Raw genomic sequence first — 23142 nt, 5'->3', positions numbered from 1 at the left:
GTCACACAACAAGATCAGTGACATACACAGTAGGACTAAAAGATGTCCATGTATTGCCTTCTGTTTTCCATCCAAATGAAGGACAAACATTTTAAAGATATTCTTATGAGGTCAGTAACAGTTGAGAACATTGAAAAAAAGTTAAGGGGACTGGTATATTTGAGGAGTTTACATTCTGTTCATACTTTATGTCACTTAAGATGATACACATTATTCACCTCAGTACCTTTTGAACTACTGCAAACTGTAAATTTGCAGTGGTTGTGGCAGAGATTTAGAAACAGATGTTAATGTGTGCTGGTCTGGTTTGTAATGGTTCTTGTAATGGGTTTTTAATTGTCTTTGCATCAGAGAGGTGCGGGAGCTGAATCCTCCCGAGGTGTCAGATTCAGTCCTTCAGTTTGCCTCGTGGGGAGTTCACGGTCAGCAGCTGGTGAGTAGTTTACAGGGCCAAATAACATCACTCAGTCTAAAAACAATCAAGCATCGGGATGAATCTTCCATTATTCACTCAATGGCACAGTGGTGGGTAATTTGATCCTGGAGCAAAAGATAATTTATATGAATTACATATTTTTTATTGAAGTAGTTTTCCTTCATTACCCAAGCAAGTCAGTAAACAACATAATTGCCTGAATACAGCTCAACACATACTGAGCTGTATTTTATTTCCACTAAGGAAATCCAAATTGCAAATATGCATTTCCTCCTAAACAGATGCAATGCAGTTACTTCCTTGCCCATAATTACCTCTGCTAAAGAGGTAATGTTTTTGGGTTGGCTTGTTTATCTGTTTGTCAGCCTGATGAAAAAAACTACTAGCCCCATTTTCAAGAAAATCTGTGGAGGGATGTAGCATTGGACAAGGAAGACTACATCAAATTCTGGAGTAGATCCAAATCAGTGGGGGCTGATACACAAAGTATTTTCCCTTTTGTTAACAATGGGCATTAGGCCTTGGCGGAATAACATTGGGCATTAGGCCTTGGCGGAATAAATGCCATACACCTAAAAATACAACGTATCCTCATATAACGGTTTGTATGATATCCTGCAAATTAGCACCCTAGGAATGATGTTACATTCTTAATGTATAGGCACATAATTAATGCAAAGTTATGGAGGTAAGGTTTAGGCAAGTAAAATTACTGTGGTTAGGTTTAGGAAAAAAAACATAGTGAGGACATACTTTAAAATGACTCAGAGTTCACACAGTTTCAAACATGCGTCTCCAGGCTAAAGGCCAAGGGGAAGGGCCACATTTTTGTGACCCATCCACCACTTCAACCTGTCTTGTTTACTCCCTGATCACATGATTGCAGCCTTTCAAAATATGTAGGATATGTACAAATTTGAGTGTATTACTTTTGGTGGGATGAGGAGCAGAGGAGTGTCAAAATGGAGCAAGGGGATTGGATGGAGGGTAGAGAGAGAGAGTGCAAATTTGAGCAAGGAGTAACTCCCTATGGACCCGATGGCTGGTAAATTTTTTTTTGAAGGCCTGCAGCTGCCAGAGAGAAGGAATTTTTTTGGTTCCTTTTGCTCTTCACATTGTGTAGCTAGCACTATTAGGCCATAACCACCATCTAAATGATGTTAATAATAATGATCAATCTTTCTAAACGTAGACCGTAGCTTTAAATAATTGTAATTGGTTGAGTGCAGTAAAGTTTACTTTGAATTAACTCCACTAACACACATCAAACAGCACATGGCATAAGTGGGCCTTCAGGGTTTTCTGTCAGAATGCCCATTCTGGAAAAAATCTTTTCAGTTTAACCCAAACCATGATCTTTTTCCTGAAACGCCATAACTGCAAACAGCCACCAAACAACAAGAACATCTAACATAAGTATAAATTCAGCTCAGTGATAACTGTCAGGTTTTTTTTTTCACTAGTCACCCATTATTAGATTAAGTACCTTTGCTTTGCATAAATTAGCCCAGTGGCTGGCAGAGATATCTTCTACTTGTAGCATAACAAATTATTTCTATTTAACTCACCATATACTCACCATTGGTTTACGTCAGTGTGTCTCCTGACATACGGCGCAGTTGAATTTCAGCTTCCATACACATTTTTTCAGTCTTACATCGCAGAAGCAGAGCAGCTAGCAGGTACATTGTGTTTCATCTCATAACAGCATTCTTTACCTCTTACACATTCTTTGTCTGTTGACCCATATTTTCTCCGAAATCGAAAATATTTCCACACTTTTAATTCCCCAGTAAATAACGTTATCCTCACTGTCTTTTTCTTGGCTGCTTGCCATTATCTACCTGGCACTGTTTGACATCGAAACAAATTAAAGGTGTACACTAAAGATGATGATATGGATCAGTGTTTTCAGTTTGCATATTGCTGATACTGGATTGTTGATCACTGAATCAATAAATTGGTCAAGATTGAACTGGATTGTTACACCTCTATTTAGGTCCATCATAAATTTCAAAACTTTGATGCTTAGTTGAGGTACAACCACAGAGCTGAAAAAAATCTTGAGGCATCAATTCAAATCCACATAAAATTAATCTTCAACAGTTTTGATTGTTCAGTAATGAAACCATTAGAAGGTTCTGGCTTCTCCAATGTGATGATTAGCTGCTTTCCTTGTTAATTTGAACTCTTGGTAATTGTAATGTTGATTTTTCATTATTTTCTGCTATTTCATAGCAATTAATCCAATTACTGAAAAATAATAAGCAGATAATGAAGATACTTGGTCTTGGTCTTCCTTTCCTGGGTCGGTCCTCATGTGTGCCAGTTTCGTTGTAGCGCTTGATGGTTTTTGCGACTCCACTTGGGGACACATTTAAAGTTTTTGCAATTTTCCGGACTGACTGACCTTCATTTCTTAAAGTAATGATGGCCACTCGTTTTTCTTTAGTTAGCTGATTGGTTCTTGCCATAATATGAATTTTAACAGTTGTCCAATAGGGCTGTCGGCTGTGTATTAACCTGACTTCTGCACAACACAACTGATGGTCCCAGCCCCATTGATAAAGCAAGAAATTCCACTAATTAACCCTGATAAGGCACACCTGTGAAGTGGAAACCATTTCAGGTGACTACCTCTTGAAGCTCATGGAGAGAATGCCAAGAGTGTGCAAAGCAGTAATCAGAGCAAAGGGTGGCTATTTTGAAGAAACTAGAATATAAAACATGTTTTCAGTTATTTCACCTTTTTTTGTTAAGTACATAACTCCACATGTGTTCATTCATAGTTTTGATGCCTTCAGTGAGAATCTACAATGTAAATAGTCATGAAAATAAAGAAAACGCATTGAATGAGAAGGTGTGTCCAAACTTTTGGCCTGTACTGTAGATGCAGCCCCAACCATCTGCATTTGAACAGAAGAAACCTCTCTGCACACAGAAAGCGGAAACTAAGTGTTTTATAATTCCTGGCATTCATAGAATCCTCTCTGCTCTGAGGTAAAGGCACATCAAATGCTGTTTTTGAATTGAGAGGAAAGACAAACTCCTTTTAAACTAAACAGTCACTTGGAGAAGAAGCCAGCAGCAGTTAGACTAATCAAGCTGTTGCTGGAAGACATCTTGTTGGGCGACCAAAGCTCTCTGTGTGAGTAATGCCTCCTCCGTGCACAGTATTATGCACAGAATAATCAGTCCATTATTTTCTCCAGCGCAAACAAGGAAAGTAATTAAGCATTTGATAGCATATTGTTACCTCAGTATTTCCACCTGTCCTCGGTGGAACCTGTTCTCAAGGAAGCTCTGCAGCAGAGTGTCACACATGGCTAATGACAAAGTAGCATTCATTACGCACAGACTCTCCCTGCATATTTGTCTGTTATCACAAGAGATGAGACGCTCTCTGAATGTGTTCTTATCAATAAGCATGTTCTCTGTGTGAGATCAACTCACCAGGTTCTCAGTTTGTTCGGCAGAAATGTTCTTTCGCCTCAGTCCCTGTGTGCTCTGTAACTTGCATAAAAGGTGGCAGAAATATAAAGATCTGACATGTCTATGTAATGTAATTAAATGTATTCTCGGTAAAGGAATCAAACCCAGTGGGAACACAGAAACAAACTGGTATCATCTTTGTACCCCCCTACCATGTTCCTTATAGCATATTTCTTTACAAATATGTATGAAAAAGGTGTAGGTGTTACTACATGCTGTGTGTAGATAGAAGGAAAAGTGACATACACTAAAAACAGTACTTATCACAGCTTGTGCTTTCAAATTAAAACTGATGTTTTCTCTCTATCCCACAGCTTTATATATTTGAAAACAACATTTACTACCAAACAGATGTTCAGAGTAGCTCATGGAGACTCACGTCTTCTGGACAGGAGGGGATGATCTTCAACGGCATCACAGACTGGCTGTATGAGGGTAAGTGAGAGAATACTGAGTTATAAAACCTGGCACAAAGGTCAAGTTGAAAGACAGACAGAATAACTCAGATGCTGCCTCCAGAATCTCGCATTCTTCTATCTGAGGAAAGCATGTGCGTATAAGGCTTGTTATTTTAACAATGGAAGTGGGCTTTGTGTGGACTGTGACATAGGAAAAGAATGTGTCTGAACATGAGTACCATTTTATAGGACAAATAACAAATGTTTAGTACAACATAAATTTAGATTTACTGGACAGATGTCTCTGGTGGCTGTATTTATTATGACCCTTGTCTGTCAGGATAGGTAATGTGACATGGTTATTACTGCTGTGAAAGCCTTATTGGGGAAGGTTGGGGTGGATCTGTATGTGATGAGATGTGTATGCAGGAGACCACTGTTAACACCCTGTTTCAAATGAACAGTCTATTCACCGTGATAATGATTTTTCCTAATTCTTAATCAAGTGGTTTTAGTGCACAAATCTAGCCAAACTCTCACAGTAAGAAAACAGCTAAAATAATGATTTTGCAAGAGTCATATGGGATCAGTCCTGTTGCTGATCATAAAATGATGCTATCATACTTTTTCTGTAAACCACAGTTATGTTACATTGTGCATTTCATATTTATGACATATTTAGGCAATATAACACTTGAGGGTGGGCTTTATTGACATTACTGGCAGTGTCAACAGTAGGGGTGTCCCCGACTAAGAATTTTCATAGTCGAATCTGATTTGACAGATTTTTCCTTTAGCCGACTAATCATCGAATCATGTTGTTTTCCCCCTCATTGATTAATGAGCTCATTTGCATCAGTTTCTGCTCCAGAGAAAAGAGCTTAAACACCCAAATAAACAAATTTAATTCTTCACTTGCCTTAATAAGATAATAATAATAAAAGTAAAAGGGTTATCATTTTATCTTTATCTTTATTCCTTTCACTTCATCAAGGTATGATGCTCTAGATGAGCACAGACGTGCTGCAGCCTCATCCATGTCTTTAACAGGAGTCCTTTCTGACTCGTCAGAACTTGCCATTTCATTCACAAATAAACATCCACAAACATCATCAAAAGGTTTAGAAACAGTTTTCCTTCTTTCTGACTTCAAGTTACTTCATTAATCAACTCAGGTTCATACAAGTTCATCCACACGGACCGTGCGTCACCGCTCTCAATTGTTTGGCCACGTCGGAAAAAAAGTAGCCAAATAAAAAATCAGTCTACTGATTAAACGCATGCGTCATTTTCAGTATTTTTTATTAACAGAAATTAAGGCTGATGTTTGTATCAAAATAGGCTATATATCATGAATTACTAGAAAACAAATACATTCTATGTCAAATCAAGATGTTCAGCAGCAGTGAGCACCCTCATATAGTCAGAATGGTACGGTCTTGTTTCATAACCACATTTTGCGACGATTCAACGGCGAGACTGGCAGTCGAATCAGACTTCTCCGAATCGAATCATCAAATCATCAACTATTCGGGGTCACCCCTAGTCAACAATGACAGTAGAGCTCACCCTGAAGTGTAATATTGCAATTATGAAACAGTTATCAACAAAATCAAAGATATAATCAAAATGTATTCATATTGTGGGGCAATTTGCTCTCAAAATTAAAACACTTTTTGCTTGTGTTATCAACAGAATAACATGGGGTCTGACAAAATAAGTGGAAAACAATTCAGATGGACATTTTTACAGTCGTACCAATTGCATTAGGAAACACAGCAATCTCATAAAATGCTCTCTTAATAATCATGGTTTGCTGAGCATCATTACATGGAAATTGTATGTACTGAGGAGAAAGGGACTTGATGGCTGCCAACACTGCTGGCATCGTTCTGCTGATGGTTGGCTGTGATATACCATACGTAAGCTCCTGCTGACAAGTCCTGGTGGCCAAAAAACCCAATGTAGTGAGCACCTGCGCTGGCACAGGTACAGCACTTGAGCGCTGTGTTTCTCTCCTTAACTGAGGCCCTAAACTGTAGCATAATTCAGGAGGAGCCTTGGGAGGTGAAAGCAACTTAAAAGCTACTCATCACCATCCATTAAGAGCTCTCTATGGTCCCAAAAAACTATTTCACATCTTATGGGCGCGTAGTGGTCTTCCAATAGAATCAGATCTGCTATTGCTGAGAACTGATGACTGTCAAAGTTCTTGTTTAAATAGGTGACTGAATAAGCATTCAATCTATCACACTGCAGGTTGGTTAGCCCAACCACAATTGCTTCATTGCTCAATAACTGCTTGTAATATGTCACCAGTAGCCTATATAATAAATAAATTAAGTTCATACTGACTCTAACTTCTCTACACAAATTCAGACCTGTCATGAAAATTTGATCATAGTCTCCACTGGATGCCTAGTTTTCTGTTGTAGGCTTGTTTCATAAATGAGGGCCAGAGTGTAAAGTCTTTTCTATGGGCTTCCATCTATTCAGTTTTTTTTTGTTTGTTTGTTTTTGTTTAAATGAGCTAAGGCACTTTGAGCACCTAACATTTTAAGCAGCGCATATTATTTTCAATAAAATAATTTGACCAAGTTTCCCACAATCATATTGAAAACCTATGTCATATTTGTGTTCTCTTTGTTTTCCAGAGGAGGTGTTGCTCACACAGGTGGCCCACTGGTGGTCACCTGACGGCTCCAGACTGGCCTACCTCACCTTCAATGATTCCCTGGTTCCCAACATGCTGCTGCCCCGTTTCACAGGCTCTCTTTACCCCAGGGGGAAGGAGTACCCTTATCCAAAGGTAAAACTCCAGTTTTTGCTCCAGAATTCAAATCAACTGTCAATAACAATGGGTTATGACGTATAATGTTACAACACTGATTTTTGGATATTAGTGCTGAATTGATAAAGATTGTTCCAGTTACCTGTTCACAGTACTAGAACATCCTTGAGCTTAGCTTACACTGTAGAACATCCCTTACAGCCTTAGTCTACTATATCTGGCAACTCTGTTGTGTCAAACCAGGGCTATTAATAATAAAACTGCAAGCTCTCTGTTTTGGTTTTTCCATAATGGTTAGTGAGTCCTGATCTTGTTCTGTATGACATCTATTCATTCACGACATCTCTGTCCGTCCTGGAAGAGGGATCCCTCCTCAGTTGCTCTTCCTGAGGTTTCTACAGTTTTTTTTTTCCCCCGTTAAAGGGGTTTTTTGGGGAGTTTTTCCTTATCCGCTGTGAGGGTCCAAAGGACAGAGGGATGTTGTATGCTGTAAAGCCCTGTGAGGCAAATTGTGATTTGTGATATTGGGCTTTATAAATAAAATTGATTGATCTTGTTTAATTTATGTTACAGTGACTTGCTTCCTTTGAAGAGCAATGTCTGTAGGGATCTGTGGCACTGGGAGGGACTGGAATATGATATGCTTTCGTAAGGCACCTTAACACATCTCCCATCCTTTGATGCGGATGTTTAGCGTATCAAATGCCTCTCAGATGGGAGATGGGTTTTGGAAAAGTGCTGGAATGAGGGTCATGAGGTTGAGGGCACCCTCATTTGTCAGTTCAGATCCATAGATGGGGGGAGGGGGTTAGGATAGAAAGGCATCTAATTAATGAAGCACTGCACTTGATCTTAGCTTTGCTCACACAGTGTGTGAAAATTGTATATATACACACACACACACACACACGCAGTGAGTCTTAACTTGAATCCTTGAGTGGGGTCAGTGCTATAATATTGTGGGACTAAATGAAGCAGAAATCTAATTGCCTTCTCTTTCCCTTTGTCCGTGAGCATTCTGAGGCTGTGTAACAGCCTGACAGTCATACTTCTGCTCCAGTCACTGGGGGCTAAATTTGTGTGGGTATCTCTTTGTGAGTCAATACACAGTAGAAGTTACACCCTTGGGAGTATTCTTCATGGCTATCATGTGTCTGTGCTTAAGGAAAAACCTCATTACTGTTAGAATCCCAGCAGTATTCAGATTCACAGTGACAAACTGTGCCATATTACAGCCTTACCCATACCAATATCAATGTAGTTATATGAGAATAACAAGATACGAGTCTTCAGTCCAGCTAGCTGATCTGAGACTGTACTTAGACAAAGCACAAAGACAAAAAGACAGTATTGTGTACATTGTGTATTGTGAATACAACATTTGAACAGTAAACTCTCTATTGCATTGCAATTTCTTTTGGCAAATCTGCTAACATGTATGTCAACATCAGCTGTGATAAGCCAATATGAGAGCTAATGACTGATTTCAAATATTTGTTTTTTAATTTATTTCTTTTTATTTTTTTCAGTGGCTGGTCAAAGGTCATTTTTGGGAAGATTGGCTGTTAACAGTTTGAATGTTGTATGGTTGCAGTGCAAGTAGGATTAGAATAGAATACACAGATAAATGAATAAAACAATTCCACTAAATGCCCGAATACTAATTGCTGAACATTCAGTTATGACGAGATCTGGAGCAAAATGTAAAAGCTTAACTGTACAATGGGTAGCAGTGGTTACACTGTATGTTAACAGTAGATGGTAATGTATTAGAAAGATGGAAAATGATAAACGTATTCCCCATTTATCATTAACATTAGCAGTTTTCAGATGTGTTTGATTCATTAGATCCCTTACCTAGCATGCAATATGCAGCAAATAACACCAGTAGAACATAATAGAGCTATTCCAAGAAGCCTTTATACGTTCACAAGAGCTGAAAGTGAATAATACAAGAATAGTTGTAGAATAGTAGAATAATAATCAGTAGTGATATGGAAGTAAGCATACATGTGGAATATACTCATCTTTTTGAAACCTTGGTCATGCTGTATTTTTGAGATTCCCCTTATCATGTAGACTAATGAGCTCTATTTTCAAGGAAGCTTTAAGTAAAGGCAAATGACTGACTTGTCTCAGGGTGTGCACAGCATACAGCAGCACAGTTTGTTCTTTACATGTTTCATATTCTCATTATATTGTTTGTTCAAGTCCTACTGGCATTGCTCAGTGCTTATTGTTATCACTTCAGTGCATGCAGTGCATCATGGATATTACACAGAATTTGATACGGCCTGTGAATGCAATTGCACATTTGTACTGTTTTTATTGTAGATGGGACAAATCAATCCCATTGTCAGACTCTATGTCGTCACACTGGATGGCAGCTCTGTAACAACTGAACTGAGACCTCCTGACAGTCTTGAAAAGAGGTATGATTTCAACACAGTTTTTTAGGACCTTTATTTTAGGAATTTAAACAGTACATTGCTTAGCTTCCATGTCAGCAGTCTAGCCTGCGTTACTCCAACAGTGCAGTGATGAATATCTTCACAAATAGAGTTAAAAAAAAAACAACAAGTTTTAGGATGTATACAGGACTAGTAATATAACATACATGTACACAGCGATAGAGGGTATACTGTTACACTGTCAGTCCATTACAATCCACTACCCTTGAGGTACTCTGGAACAGCACTCCAAATTCTGAAAAATATGTGAGTCTTATCCTCATAACAGAACCTTAAATGGGTAGTTCAGATTTTTTGAAGTGGCGTTTTATGCAGTACTTATCCATAGTCAGTATATTACCCAGAGTCAGTGTCAGTCAGCATGCCCCCAGTTTGGAGAAGCAGGCTAGACTGCTGACATGGAAGCTAAGCAATGTACTGCTGCAGCAATAAAACCTCTTTTAGCCACCCAAAAAAGTTCCACCTAAAAAAAAAAAAAAAAAAAAAAATCAATAACAGTTTATTTGTATGTAATATTGAGAGTATTCTCACTGCTTTACTTTTAATGATTACAGTTCCACATATATGCTCTTGTCAAAGCCACCAGAATTCAGTTACAAAAACAGTCATTTTAGCTCTCTAAGCAGGAGAGCTGCTGGTCTAATGCTGCCTCGATCAGTTAGTTTGTTTTTGATAATGTGTGACTTTGGTGAATCAGAACTATCCCTTTAAATGCCAAAGTCATACAATAACAGAAACAAAATATTCACTATTCACTATTCAGGGCAGCAGTAAACCAGCAGCTCCTGTGTTCAGCAATGTTAAATCACTGTTTACTAAATGGAGTCTGGCTTTGACTTTGAAGAGCGCGATTAATTTTCCAGGTAGAAATTACTTTATGACATTAAGGTAAAGCGGTGAAAATATTCTAAATATAGCGTTCACTTAGACTGATATTGATTTTTTTAGGTGGGATTTATTTTTAGGTGGCCAAATACATTTTATTGCAGACCCCACCAAAGCAGTAGATCAGTACCCTATACAACCCCACTTAATGAAATCTGAACTATCCCTTTAACCCTTTAAGTACAGTACTTTTATCAAGTCTCTTATCCACACATATGTTGGGACACAGTTTGAATTCCACATAAATAGAATGTTATTTACTACTTATTTGCTTACTACTTACTATTTATTTTCCTTAGTGAGTACTACATCACCATGGTGAAGTGGGCGACACAAGGCAGGCTGAGCGTGCGTTGGGTGAATCGAGCTCAAAACATGTCAATACTTTCCCTGTGTGATGTCACAACAGGTGACTGCACAAAGGTAAAATACTTTTTGTGGATAATTCTTCAGCCTCTACAATGAACTTACAGAAGTATTCCATACTAACTCAATCTTTCCAACTCAGAGACACGTGATGACATCAGAGAAGTGGCTTGATCGTCAGGTGAGTGCATCAGTCCAGAGAGGCTTCATTATCTTCATTTCTAAGCCAATCAATAAACTGTAAAAGAAAAACTCCACCTTTTCATATAAAAGCTAAGTAAATATAAAATCTCAAATAATGGACAAAGACAAGCCAATTATTAATAATTCATTAATTAATTGTAATTACTTGTACTATAATGTGTCATGTGGTAAAGTTAGCGTCATTTGTATTTCTACAGCATTAATTCAATTAGTACAACAACATTGCATTCACCAATCTGCTGCTCTGACATACTCTTATTAAAAGAAATACTGACATACTTATTCACTATTTCCAATTTCCAATTTTTATTAATTGCTGTTTTGCTACTGTCAGTGGAACGTAACACTTCCTGCAGATAATTGGATTCAAACTCCAACTTGACAGAAAAAAAATAAAATTAATAGAATTTTAAAAAAACAGTGTAGAAGTGGTAGGAGATAAGTGGTGAATAAAAAACTCTCAAGAGGAAAAATGCCAGTAAGTAGAGTGGTGAGTATGACCTGACTGATGTTGTACTGATGGAATAAGTGTCACTGAAATGCACACTATGCCCAGTTTATCAAAAGAAGTACACATAGACAAAGTTAACTCTGCTTTCACAGTTAACAACATCAACAGCAATTCGTGACGTGACGTGACGTGACGTGACGTGACGTGACGTGACGTGACGTGACGTGACGTGATGTGACGTGACCAACACTATGTCATGATGTGACATGCGTAAAGTAACTCAACACTGACATTTGGTTTCACATGGGACAAGATGCCTGGTCTCACGGATCAAAGTCTTGTGTTTGACTGATCTATTTACCACCCTGACCACCTTCCCTACGTGGACTTTGTCACCTTTTACACTACATCACCTTACTTCCTTGCGTGCTTCAGTCATATGACGGAGAACAGTCTGCAGTGCATAAGTCACTTGATCACAGCATCCTGGCTCATGATTATGTGGGTAATAGGTTTTCAGATGTCGATAACAAATGTACTTCATGTAAGACTAAACTAGAAATTATAATACATCTGTTTTATTGGTTGCATTTGGTTTTAGAAAGACTTTGAAAATTCCATATTGTATAAAACACAACATTAAATTATTGAAGGCAAAAATATTATCATGGACTTTAAATGTGATGATAACCAATGAGTTTCTTAATGTTGGTTAGCTAACAGCTCACACAGACAGACAGACAGACTTTTGCATGCAACAAAACATATTTTTTTTCTAACCTGACACCCTTACACACCGGAGCTCACACACATAGATTCTCTAATTTTACACTCAGAGGGGGGGCTTAAGGTTCCCTCCTCACAAGTTCCTGTTGTTCTTCTGACCAACCAAATGCAGTGTTGCCAGATCTCACGAGACAAATAAGCAACCAGGCCTGTGAAAACAAGCCCAAAACAAGCGACTTTTTCTACAGAGCCCCCCTAGGTTCCAGTGAGAGAAAATTAAATAAACTATGTGCACGGTTTTACAGTCGGTGGGGACGGATTTTAAACTGTGGGTACAGATTGTCAATTTACATCCATGTGGACAAATTAGTAAACTGTGCGCTGTTTTGCAAAACTGTACCCACGGTACACAGTTTATTTATTTTTCTCCCCCCTGAGCTTCAGGACAATGACTACAAGAGGAAGTTAAACCACCTTTTAACATTATTTAACATTAGAAAACAGGTGGGATATCAAATATAGACTGATGTACCAAGTACATTATATACACAGTAAACCTCTGATAATTAAAATTTGCACACACAAATAAATATCATCCTGAATTCACAAATTCTTTATTTATTATTGCTTTTTATGCTCTCAACTTCCTTTTTTCTTTTAGTTACAGGACTGACGTTCTCCTAACCAGAAAAAAACACATTACCCTGCTCTGCCTCTTTTTTTCTTTGATTGGCTAGTACTCCTTGCCATCAGGGTCAGAGCCAATTAGAAGCAGGATGCGGGTGGGGAAAAAACTCTGCTGTCTCCTGTGTGTATGGGGAAAGAGGAGGGACAGAGGGAACAGGCAAGACAAACTATCCTACGTTTAAATAACATATCGAAAATATCTGCTTGACAACTTATTATGGAGCTGGGAACAAGCCCAAAAAAAAAACGCGACCCACGACTACCAATATTTGTAAGCGACTTTACAGAAAAACAAGCCCAAAGTCGCTTATAATAAGCGGACTTGGCAACACTGACCAAATGTGCTCAGAAGACTTCCCTCAGAGGACACCTTTGATCATTTTTGATATCATAATTCATAATTTATTGTTATAACTATTACCGTCTTTCTTTACAGTATATTAGTCGCACTGATTGTACATTCTTATAACTAAATTTAAAAAATGATTGTGTGGGATATACACAAATTATACTGCATTAGGTATAAGTACAAAAAGTAAATGAGAACCGCTTCGAGTATAATACAGTTTATTTGTAAAGCAGGATACATTAGCAATGCAAGTTTGTCTGTAATACAGGCCTGTTTCAAATAAAAGCCTGTCCTTGCCATTGAGAAATTTACAGTATAGAAAAATACTTCTAAAATGGCAAATTATTTCAGACCACAACAACCTACTGACTTTCTAAACATAACTGTTAGCTAAAACATGTTTTACGGGAGAAATGTCTCTGATCCTATCAGTCAGTGCTCATATCTTGATCTTTTCTGCATCCCCCCCCCCCCCAAGTTCTAATCGCTTGGTATTCCACATGGCAACAGCTATATATAGTAATGTTTGTTTACTGTTTGTCTCTTTTCCTAGAATGAGGAGCCAGTATTTTCCAAGGACTGCACAACATTCTTCATCACTATGCCCTTAAAACACGGTGGCCGCGGGACATTCAACCATATCACCATGATCTCTAACCAAGTAAAACTATTAGAAACTTTTAATACAATGAATACATTTAGGTTGGTGCTTTCACTGTTTAAATTAAACTTCTTGTGTCTGTTTTTTTTTTTCTTTTAGTCTTCTTATCAGTCCTACGGGCCTTCCAATTATTCATACTGCTCACATGATTCCATTTTGAACTCTCATCATTTTAAATGATATTCTAACTACATTTCCTGAAACACCAGAGAATTAAGAATATACTCAGTTGAATAAATTAAGGAGAGTGTTGTACAGTAGCTGCACTGGAGGCGCTGGGTTTTGGGCCAGATTAATTCAGGTTCTGTGGAGATAATAAGTGGAACAAAAGTTGTAGATTGAAAGTCAGGCCTAAGGAAAAATAATAAAACAACTTGACACGAGAGCTCTCCTTTAAGACCACGAACGGTATGTGTGGTCATGTTAACATGCTTTGTCTGCTCTGCTGAGTTGTGTTCTTTCTTGTGCTTCTCAGTCTGAGGGCCAAGAGGTCAACCTCCGCCACTTGACCTCAGGAAGCTGGGAAGTCTCTCAAATTCTGGCCTATGATGAGAGCACAAATTCAGTGTAAGCCTATTGACACACAGTATTAACACCATACATTGTGACATGTGATACCATACAATATGACCTCTTGAATAACAGATTTATTATTGGTTTTCAGTTATTTCCTAAGTACAGAGGAAGGCTCAACACAACGGCAATTTTACAGGTACAGGTACCATTTCAATAATTAACTTTAATGTAGACATAGAAAAAGCACCTTCACTAATTAAGGAATAGTTTTAAGTTTTGGGGAAATAGACTTATTTGCTTTCTTGCAGAGTTAGATTGACACCACTCTTGTGTCTGTATATTCCCATTGCAAATTATGTGTTCAAATTAGAGAAGAGAATGTCTTAATTTTGTAATCTTGGCTATAATAACCAAATGTAATAGCTGTATCCACTCAAGTGTGTCATGAAGCTCCATAGTTAAGTTTCCATTAAAATGTACTACAAATTTCAACCAAAAATTCGCCCACTACTGGTATGTGAATATTAGGAATTGGTTAATCGAGATTAAAAGCTGGTGGTGCCAGGTCCAAACCATTTGAGAAAAAGGGGGCATCAGGAGTTCACATAATCAAATCAAGAGCAGCAAAATCTGAAACCTTAGAAAACTAATCAAAAACAGTCTTTTTTATGTATTCATTTGAGAAAGGTTGCAGTCTCTTCATCACTCCACACAAATCTGATGTTTTTGTCATCTCCTCAGTTGAGCGGCAGCTTCAGTGGACCCTTAAGTCACATGTTTATTTTTTATTAAAGGAACAGTTCAGCTCAAACTCAAAAGTGCATATTTTTACTTGTACCTGTAGTGCTATTTATTAGTCTAGATTGTTTTGGTGTGAGTTGCCGAGTGTTGGAAATATCAGCCGTAGAGATGTCTGCCTTCTCTCCAGTATAATGGTACAAGATGGCACTTGTGAGACTCAAAGTGCCAAAAAAAACATTTGAAAAACTCAGCTACACCCAACAACTATTAATGTGCAGAAGGCAGCATTTATCTACCACCGAGCTCAGGTCATGTTACAGCTCAGCTGAGGTTGATGCCATTAATGTTTACATTTCACGCTGTCACAAGCATAAGCCTCTCATCCAAGAGTAGATGCACACTTCCTTCTGCAGACTGATTCAGTTTGCAGGTGTAGTCTGGCATACATGACACTGCTCACAACAAGGTCTGTGTATTATCTTAAAGGAGCTATATGTAAGAAATCTAAAGCAAATAGTTGTAAAATCATCCTAATATGTCACAGAGACTAAGGAATAATGTTCATATAACATACTGATCCCCTGGACAACAATAGTATAGCCAGAATATTTGCATCTAAAAAATTTTTTGCAGTCTGCAAATCATGTTTATGTTTTGAATTTGTGTTTTGGCCTGTTGCGCCACCCACCGCCGTCTACCAGTCACGCAGTCAGTAGAGTCTCAGCATCAGTTACAGTTACGACTGAGCTACAGCAGCATGGCAAGCAGCATTAGCAGTGTCCCGGTACATAGCATTAGCAGCCGGCTCCTCCTCAGCTGTATCCTGGCAGCAGCGTTAGCAGTGTCCCAGCATGAGCAACCAGCTCCTCCTCAGCTGTATCCTGGCAGCAGCGTTAGCAGCAGAGAAGCCGGACTTGCTCGAATGGTCCGCTGGAAAACCGAAGATCAAGGACACGGCGACACGGCGACACGGCCCTGCCACGGCAGCTGCCCATGGGCAAACAAATCAGTCTCCAGCGTGCTGCTGTCCAGCAACGTCGAATCTGTAGGGGAGGGGGGGCGGACACGACTCGCGGCAGTATTTTGAATTTGAGTGCAGTAACCGTTTTGGCCACATTCTTACATACAGCGCCTTTAAGTAATCGGGTTATGATTTCTTGAAAGAGACATTACTGTTGAGTTTTTCTAAAACTAGAACAAAAGGCACTTTGAGCACCATGAGCCAAGTGGCATCTATTTCCATTATATTGGAGAAGGCAGACATCTCTAGGCCGATATCTCCAACACTCAGTCACTCACACCAAAGCAATCTAGACTGATGAATAGCACTACAGGTAAGAGTTGAAATATGTATTTTGATTTGGGGTGAACTGTCCCTTTTCAATGCATCTTCATAGAGTGGTTTGTATGACATCCCTCAAATTAGCGCATCACAAATGTCGTTTCTTCCTCAACGCACAGTTACATAATTAACACAAACTTACTGTGGTTAGGTTTAGGAAATCTAACATGGTAAGGACATACTCTAAAATGACTCAAAGTTTACTCAAAGTTCACATGGTTCCAAACATGCATTTCCAGGGGAAATTCTGCATTTTCATGGCCCATCCACCACCCCAACCTGCATCCCTCACGACCGCTCAGGACAGCCTTTCAAAATACATGTTTATGAGACCAGCCTTCCCTTTTGGAGGATTTTCCGCCTGTATTGGACGGATGACAGTGTATACGTAGCGTGGAAATGGGGGAGAAATTCAGATGGGTATGCAACAGTGGCCCAAAGACTGGAATTGAACCAGAGATATTGCAGTTACGTGGCCAACACATTCTCACTCCAGCCTCGTCACATATTGACTTTTGGTCATGGACTTCCAATGTCCAGATAAGACGTACAAGGTACCCTGGATGCATTGGTTGTTGATGTTCTGGGATGCCCTGTAAAGTTCTGCCTGTATATGCATTGTCTTTTTTCGAAATACACTTCCATTTTCATGGGAGATGTATAATTTGTATACTGTCTCTTTCAAAATAAATTTGTTATGTCAGTACAACACTGCAAATTGGCGTTTGTTTTTTTTTCCCCTTCAACAACAAACGCACATGGTTACATTTAGCTAACACACATGTGCTTGAGTTTAGGAAAAAAGAACAGGGTTTGGCTTTACAATCTTATAGAAGCAAACATCAGCCCACAGGGTGAAAGTCAGTGGTTGTTGGACCCATCCACAACTCCACCTCCCCGCCCCAGTCGGACTTCTGCCGCCTTAACTTTTATTGTTGTCAGGCCTCGTTTCCTGACACCACTGCGTGCTATTAAACAATGACGGTGACCGGCTACATATTATGCTGATGTGAAAGGATGGCTTTTTTCGTCAGTAAGTGACACAGGGAGTCACTGACCAAGCACCAGACTTTGGAGTGAGTCAAGTTTGATGTGGCAGGCTCTGTAGGCATTTGGCTACCAAGGCGCTCCAACATGTTGTATTTTACAATAAAATAACAAACAACTTAGCAAGACAATAAGAATATCTTCAATACTTCAAATCTGGTATTACCACCAAGGGTTTTCTTTAAGAAGAAATCATTAATAGCTCTGCAAAAACAGGGATGGAAACCCTTTTAATGAATTTATAGTGTTATACATATTAATTGCAACATTTTATTTTCTCTTTGATTTTGTTTTTGTCTGCAGGCTAGAGACACATTGACTGTATCTCAAAAGTTGTAGCACATCACATCAACTTTTTTGTCCTCACACACTTCCTCAGAGTCTCCACTGCTGATCCATTTCGTAAAGAGTGTCTCACATGCTCCCTCTTCAAATCAAAGTGCACCTACTATGACGCTCTTCTCAGCCCCAACTATCAACATGTTCTTCTCAACTGCAAAGGTAACACCTCATCTTGGCCAAAACAGCAACGTCAAAACTGATCTTGAATCTTTATAGCACTTTGTTCATTGCCATTTCACACATTCGTGTGACTCCAAAATGTTGTTAGAAAGGTTATTTCATTGTTAAATAACTTGAGTTCAGTTTTTTTTTATCTTAATCTTCCATCTTTGTTAAATCAAGTCACTGTTTATTAATGCGAGCTGAGACATTAAAAACAAATGCTGCTACTCACTGAGATATTTATCTTAACAGTATGTACTTTTGTAGTGTAAGAATATGATTACTGATAACTCACAGTAAGCACATAGAAAAAAACGAACTGGATCATTCCATGGAGTCTTACATTTACTTGTCAGCCTATAACCACATTAATTTATGATGTGATTTTATATTAAATTCTTTACTTATTTGTTTTCTTTTTGGTCTCTTAATGGTTAACCTCAGCATTTTCCAACCTGACATCCCAGACTTTTTTTGGATAAGCAGTAATTATAGCCTGGATAAAGTCAGCATATTTTCATCTTGAATTGGGTGAATTAAGGGTTTGGGGAGAGAAACCAGGATGACTATCTTGCATTTTATTTTGCCTCTGTTGACATTGAATGGAGTTTGTTTTATGATGGTAAAATTACACTTTATTTAAAGTCAGTCTGGTGGGTTTGATGATGGCCACTTTGGGGCCTTTTCTGGCTAAATAGAAATAATCTTACTCTTTAGCAAAGAGGTCTGTCACTGTAGGGCCCATTTCCATAATGTTGTCAGATACATAGAATAACAATCTGAGCCTTTCAGTGGCAAAAAACAAGCACTTTTAGTGGACGTACGTTGACGTGATTAGTTGCGTGCAGGGATTACATTGCTGCCTGTTTTGCCACAGCTGGCTGTGTTGGTCACACTCAGTACTGGGTCAGTTTCAGAAATTGTTGTTTACATTTGTCACAATATTGTAAATGTCTTAAAACTTTAGAGTATCATGTTGTGTGGACGATAACATTACTATGTTTTCAGAATTTGGGTTTTTGTTCTCCATACCTCATGACTAAGAGCTCATTTATACTCAACCTTAAACACTGAGACAGACTGATCCTTCTGTCCATACTCTGCAATCATTTCCTTCGTACTTGTACATGTTTTCTGAAAGTGTATGAACACAGATGAGACGGAGCAGTACCAGTGGAGGCAGTGTAGTGTAGTGACAGAACAAATCGGTATAATATAATAATGTATTGCAATATATAGTGAAAATAGTGAAAAAATAGTGAGAAGAATTTTCTGTCAGCATGTCGGGATGTATTTAATAGCAGACCACCAGCGTCTACAATGCTGCCTCTGTTTAAAGGTACAATATTACCACCTACTCCGCTGCAACCTCGTGTTGTTGTGTGAAACTTTTGACTCCACCCTCTAGTGCCATCAATTAGCTGCATCTATGCCATCATAAAAGACAGAGTGTGAGAGCAGTAATGTTTATAATCAGGGTTCCTACGCAAGTATGGAAAGTATGGAAAAGTATGGAAATAAATTTGATCAATTTCCAGGTATTAAAAAGTATGGAAAATGAAAAATAAAGTATGGAAAAATATTTATGTTTCCAGACTATTACCACTGTTCTAAAATACTGTTTTCTAAAATAGAAAATTGGGTATTTCCAAAAATAATTTAATCAATCTGGATCGTGTTTTATTTTTAGACAGTTGTGTTAGAGCAAACGTCTCAGAAAACATACCGCCCCTTTTACCTGATTGACAAGTGGTATGTCCAGTCCGCTGCCCCATGACCCTCCTCCGGCCCCCCAGGTATCAAGTTTCACTCCAACACTGCACCTTCGACAAGAAGACGAGTTTCACGTGGTTCACAATGGGTAGATGCAAGTTTTTGGATGGATGGCTTGACGATACAGTATATAAATACTGGTTGGCCAAGGATTCCTAATTCACACACAGAGCTAGATGCAAGCTTTGTGTGAAATCATTTGACATCGCCAACATGGGGGAGAAGGCGATTCTGAGCCACATGAAAGGAAAAAACACCGACGTCTCTTTACTGCATCGCTTGCACCCAGAGTCCCAACCTTTTTGCCTCAGCCCAGACATTGAACTTACCTGAGTTTTTATTTGCATGCCATTATGGTACTTGGCTACAATCGCCTATTAAGAATAATTAAATATGATGTGAAATATGATACACGGATATATTTACTCAGATGTCGCATATTCTCTGGGGGAAAAAAAAAAAAAAATGCAGAGAAGTCTGGAAATTAGGGTATGGAAAATGAATGATAAATGTCAATATTCTATGCCAAGATGACGCCAGCATGAGATGTATGGTAAAAACTGGACTTTGGTGACTTGACAACACAACTTGAAAGCAACAAAATATAAACGTCATCTATCATCAGTATTCTGCATCAAATTTATGTTGGCATTCATTTTGTCCTAATACTGATCACAATATATCACAACCTTAAGTCAACCAAAAAAATCAGCATTTAACACCATTGGTGGCCAACTGGGTTGGGTCCAGACTGGAAAATACCACTTACTATTTAATGTTTACTGTACAAAACTTAACATCTGTGATAAAATGTGATAAAAACGTGTGATAAAGTCCTAACCTAAAGTATTTTTCATCACCAGGTCCAGGAATACCCCAAACTACCCTTCACAAACTAAGTGATTTGAATAGTAAGTACTCTGGCAATGACAAACTGAACCAATTTACTATTTAGACTCTTTCACTCAGTTGCATCAGATATATTTATTCATTATGTTTGGATAGAGACTGATTTTCTGAGTGTGCCTTCGGTGTCTGCAAAGTGCATTAATCGGTCAACTAATCTTGGGATTAAGTCACTGAGGTCATGAGTCATTAAGCCAAAATCCATCAGCAGAGATTTACTTATGACTATTAAAAAAAATGGATATGAGGATGCAATTAAGGTTAAGGCGTTAAGTGCTTGAAGTGTTGTTGAGTGTACATCAGAGGCATTTAGAGCAGCGTCTGGGGACTCTGCAGGAGGTAAACCATCATTCTCTTTCACTCCTACAGGCCGACAGATTGACAGATGTTGATTATTTCACATTTATTGTGATATTGATTTGGTTAAATTTCGTACTGCACCATCTTTCACTTTATTTACTCTGACTTTAAATATGACCATTGTGTGTTTGACAATGTATGTGAAAAGAGTTATAATAATTTTTTCTACAGTTTATGGCAAAGCAGTGCATTGAAATGTGTCAAGTTTTACAGAATTTTGTCTAGCTGTTGTTGTATTTCTGCAGGTATGAGTTTTCTTCTAACTAAAGAAATTCTTCTCTTTCTCTTTGTCACTTAACAGAGCACAAGACTGTGGAAATGAACACAGTATTAAGACATGCACTGATGAACAGAACAATACCTAAGTGGGAAAGAAGAACTGTACAAATCAACAACTTTGGTATGACTTTGCAGTCATCTTTAACAATGTGCAATATTTGTTCTCTAAATTGCCCTATGTAATCACCATTACCACCACTACTGCGACCACTCTCTCCTTTAATGAGTAAAAAATGGGGGGATGAACCAACTTTAGGTTAAAATGCTACAGTGTGACCTTTCACATACCTTGTGTTTCCATGCACACAATTAACTGGGTTACTTAGAGAAATCAGGTGCACTGTAGTAATCTGGTAACTATAAATTCATGTTTAATTTTTTCTCTTATGCTCCACTTTATTTTGGCAGAATCACTGACTGTGGTAGTGATACAATATACTGCCTTCATTTTGGCTCTAAAAATGGCAATTTCAGTCAGTGTTTTGGTCAATTAATCACTTTGGTCTAGACTGAAATATTGGAACTTTTAACTATTGGATGGATTGCCATGACATTTGGTGCAGACATTTATGTCCCCCTCATGATGAAGTTTCATAACTTAGTTGATCCCTTAGTGTGTACCCTTCTGTCATCATCCAGTCAAAGACCAATACTTAAGTTTATAGCCAAATACCTGCAAAGCTAATCAAACGGCAAATGTTAATGTGCTAATATGCTAAACTAAGATAGCGAACATAACAAAGAGCACGTTAGTGTTGTCAAAGCTTACTGTATTAGCATGCTGACATCAAATGAACACATAAACCCCCACATGATCATTTGTATATCAGGTACTCACCCGTGTTATGTTGAATTCTGGAAGAAAATAGAAAATCCACAAACAGTGAGTATTCTTGATGAATTGAAGTCATTGGGGACCACGTCTAACAACAGCAAAACTATATTAAAACATCTGTTTACAAATTCTCTCACACGACTTGTACAGTATAATCTAGGTCTCATTTATCCAGTCGTCTGCTCAGTACTTCCCAAACACATTCATTTTTGCTAAAACCTTTACATTTAAAACACTTTCCATGAACTGTGCAGGCATCCTTCTCATCTGTGCTTGAGGCTGTTTACATTGACGTGTCTTAATTAGTAAGGTTTTAGGAAAAATGTGTGTGTTTAGGAAGCACTGAGCATGCAACTGAATAAATGAGACTCAGATTATGTTGTAGGAAATGTCTAAGAGTTTGTAAACATGTTTTGATGTTTTGATATAGTTTTGCTGTTAATAAACGTTGACCCCTATGGCCTCAATTCATAAAGAAGGTACGTCTTTTTTATGTTCTTCATTCACCATGAAGGCATGTGAGAAAAACAAAGTTTCCTGAATTCAACATAACACAGGGTGAGTAACTGACATACAAATGATCATTTTGAGGGGTGAAGTATTCCGTTTTACATTTAGCTGTGCCTCACAGAGCCACTAGCATGGCTGTGGGCAGATAATCCTTGATCATACTTCAGTACTGACGTGCTTTGTTTCTATACATACTGCAATCAGGGGTCTGCATAAACACACACTCTAAAAACACAATGACGAGCTCCTTTGTTTCTTTTATTAGCCTGAACAACATGAAAAAGTCATAAAAAGAAAACTGTATGAGACTGCTTAATTACAATAGGACCATGGCTGGGAAATACTTTGGATTATGCCAACAGCCAATCTGCAGTCATGGTGATGATTCCCCTGTCTGATGTCTTTGCCATCC

At 38.3% G+C, this 23142-nt stretch overlaps 1 protein-coding gene across 1 annotated transcript in view; it reads left to right on the top strand.

Annotated features, from left to right (window-relative positions):
• The window catches only part of LOC117251243 (inactive dipeptidyl peptidase 10-like), a 252023-nt gene that overhangs the window by 212058 nt on the left and 16823 nt on the right, over positions 1–23142 (top strand). The window contains exons 7-18 of the mRNA XM_033617351.2: positions 352–433; positions 4243–4363; positions 6981–7135; positions 9452–9549; positions 10773–10896; positions 10982–11020; positions 13810–13917; positions 14393–14484; positions 14582–14629; positions 17943–18064; positions 20704–20751; positions 21408–21506. Of these exons, the coding sequence (XP_033473242.2) occupies positions 352–433; positions 4243–4363; positions 6981–7135; positions 9452–9549; positions 10773–10896; positions 10982–11020; positions 13810–13917; positions 14393–14484; positions 14582–14629; positions 17943–18064; positions 20704–20751; positions 21408–21506 (1136 nt within the window). The remainder of the gene's footprint in view (positions 1–351; positions 434–4242; positions 4364–6980; positions 7136–9451; positions 9550–10772; positions 10897–10981; positions 11021–13809; positions 13918–14392; positions 14485–14581; positions 14630–17942; positions 18065–20703; positions 20752–21407; positions 21507–23142) is intronic.

This window comes from Epinephelus lanceolatus, chromosome 14, assembly GCF_041903045.1.
Source record: "Epinephelus lanceolatus isolate andai-2023 chromosome 14, ASM4190304v1, whole genome shotgun sequence".
NCBI classification, from domain to species: Eukaryota; Metazoa; Chordata; class Actinopteri; order Perciformes; family Serranidae; genus Epinephelus; species Epinephelus lanceolatus.
This window is presented reverse-complemented; position numbering and strand designations above follow the sequence as displayed.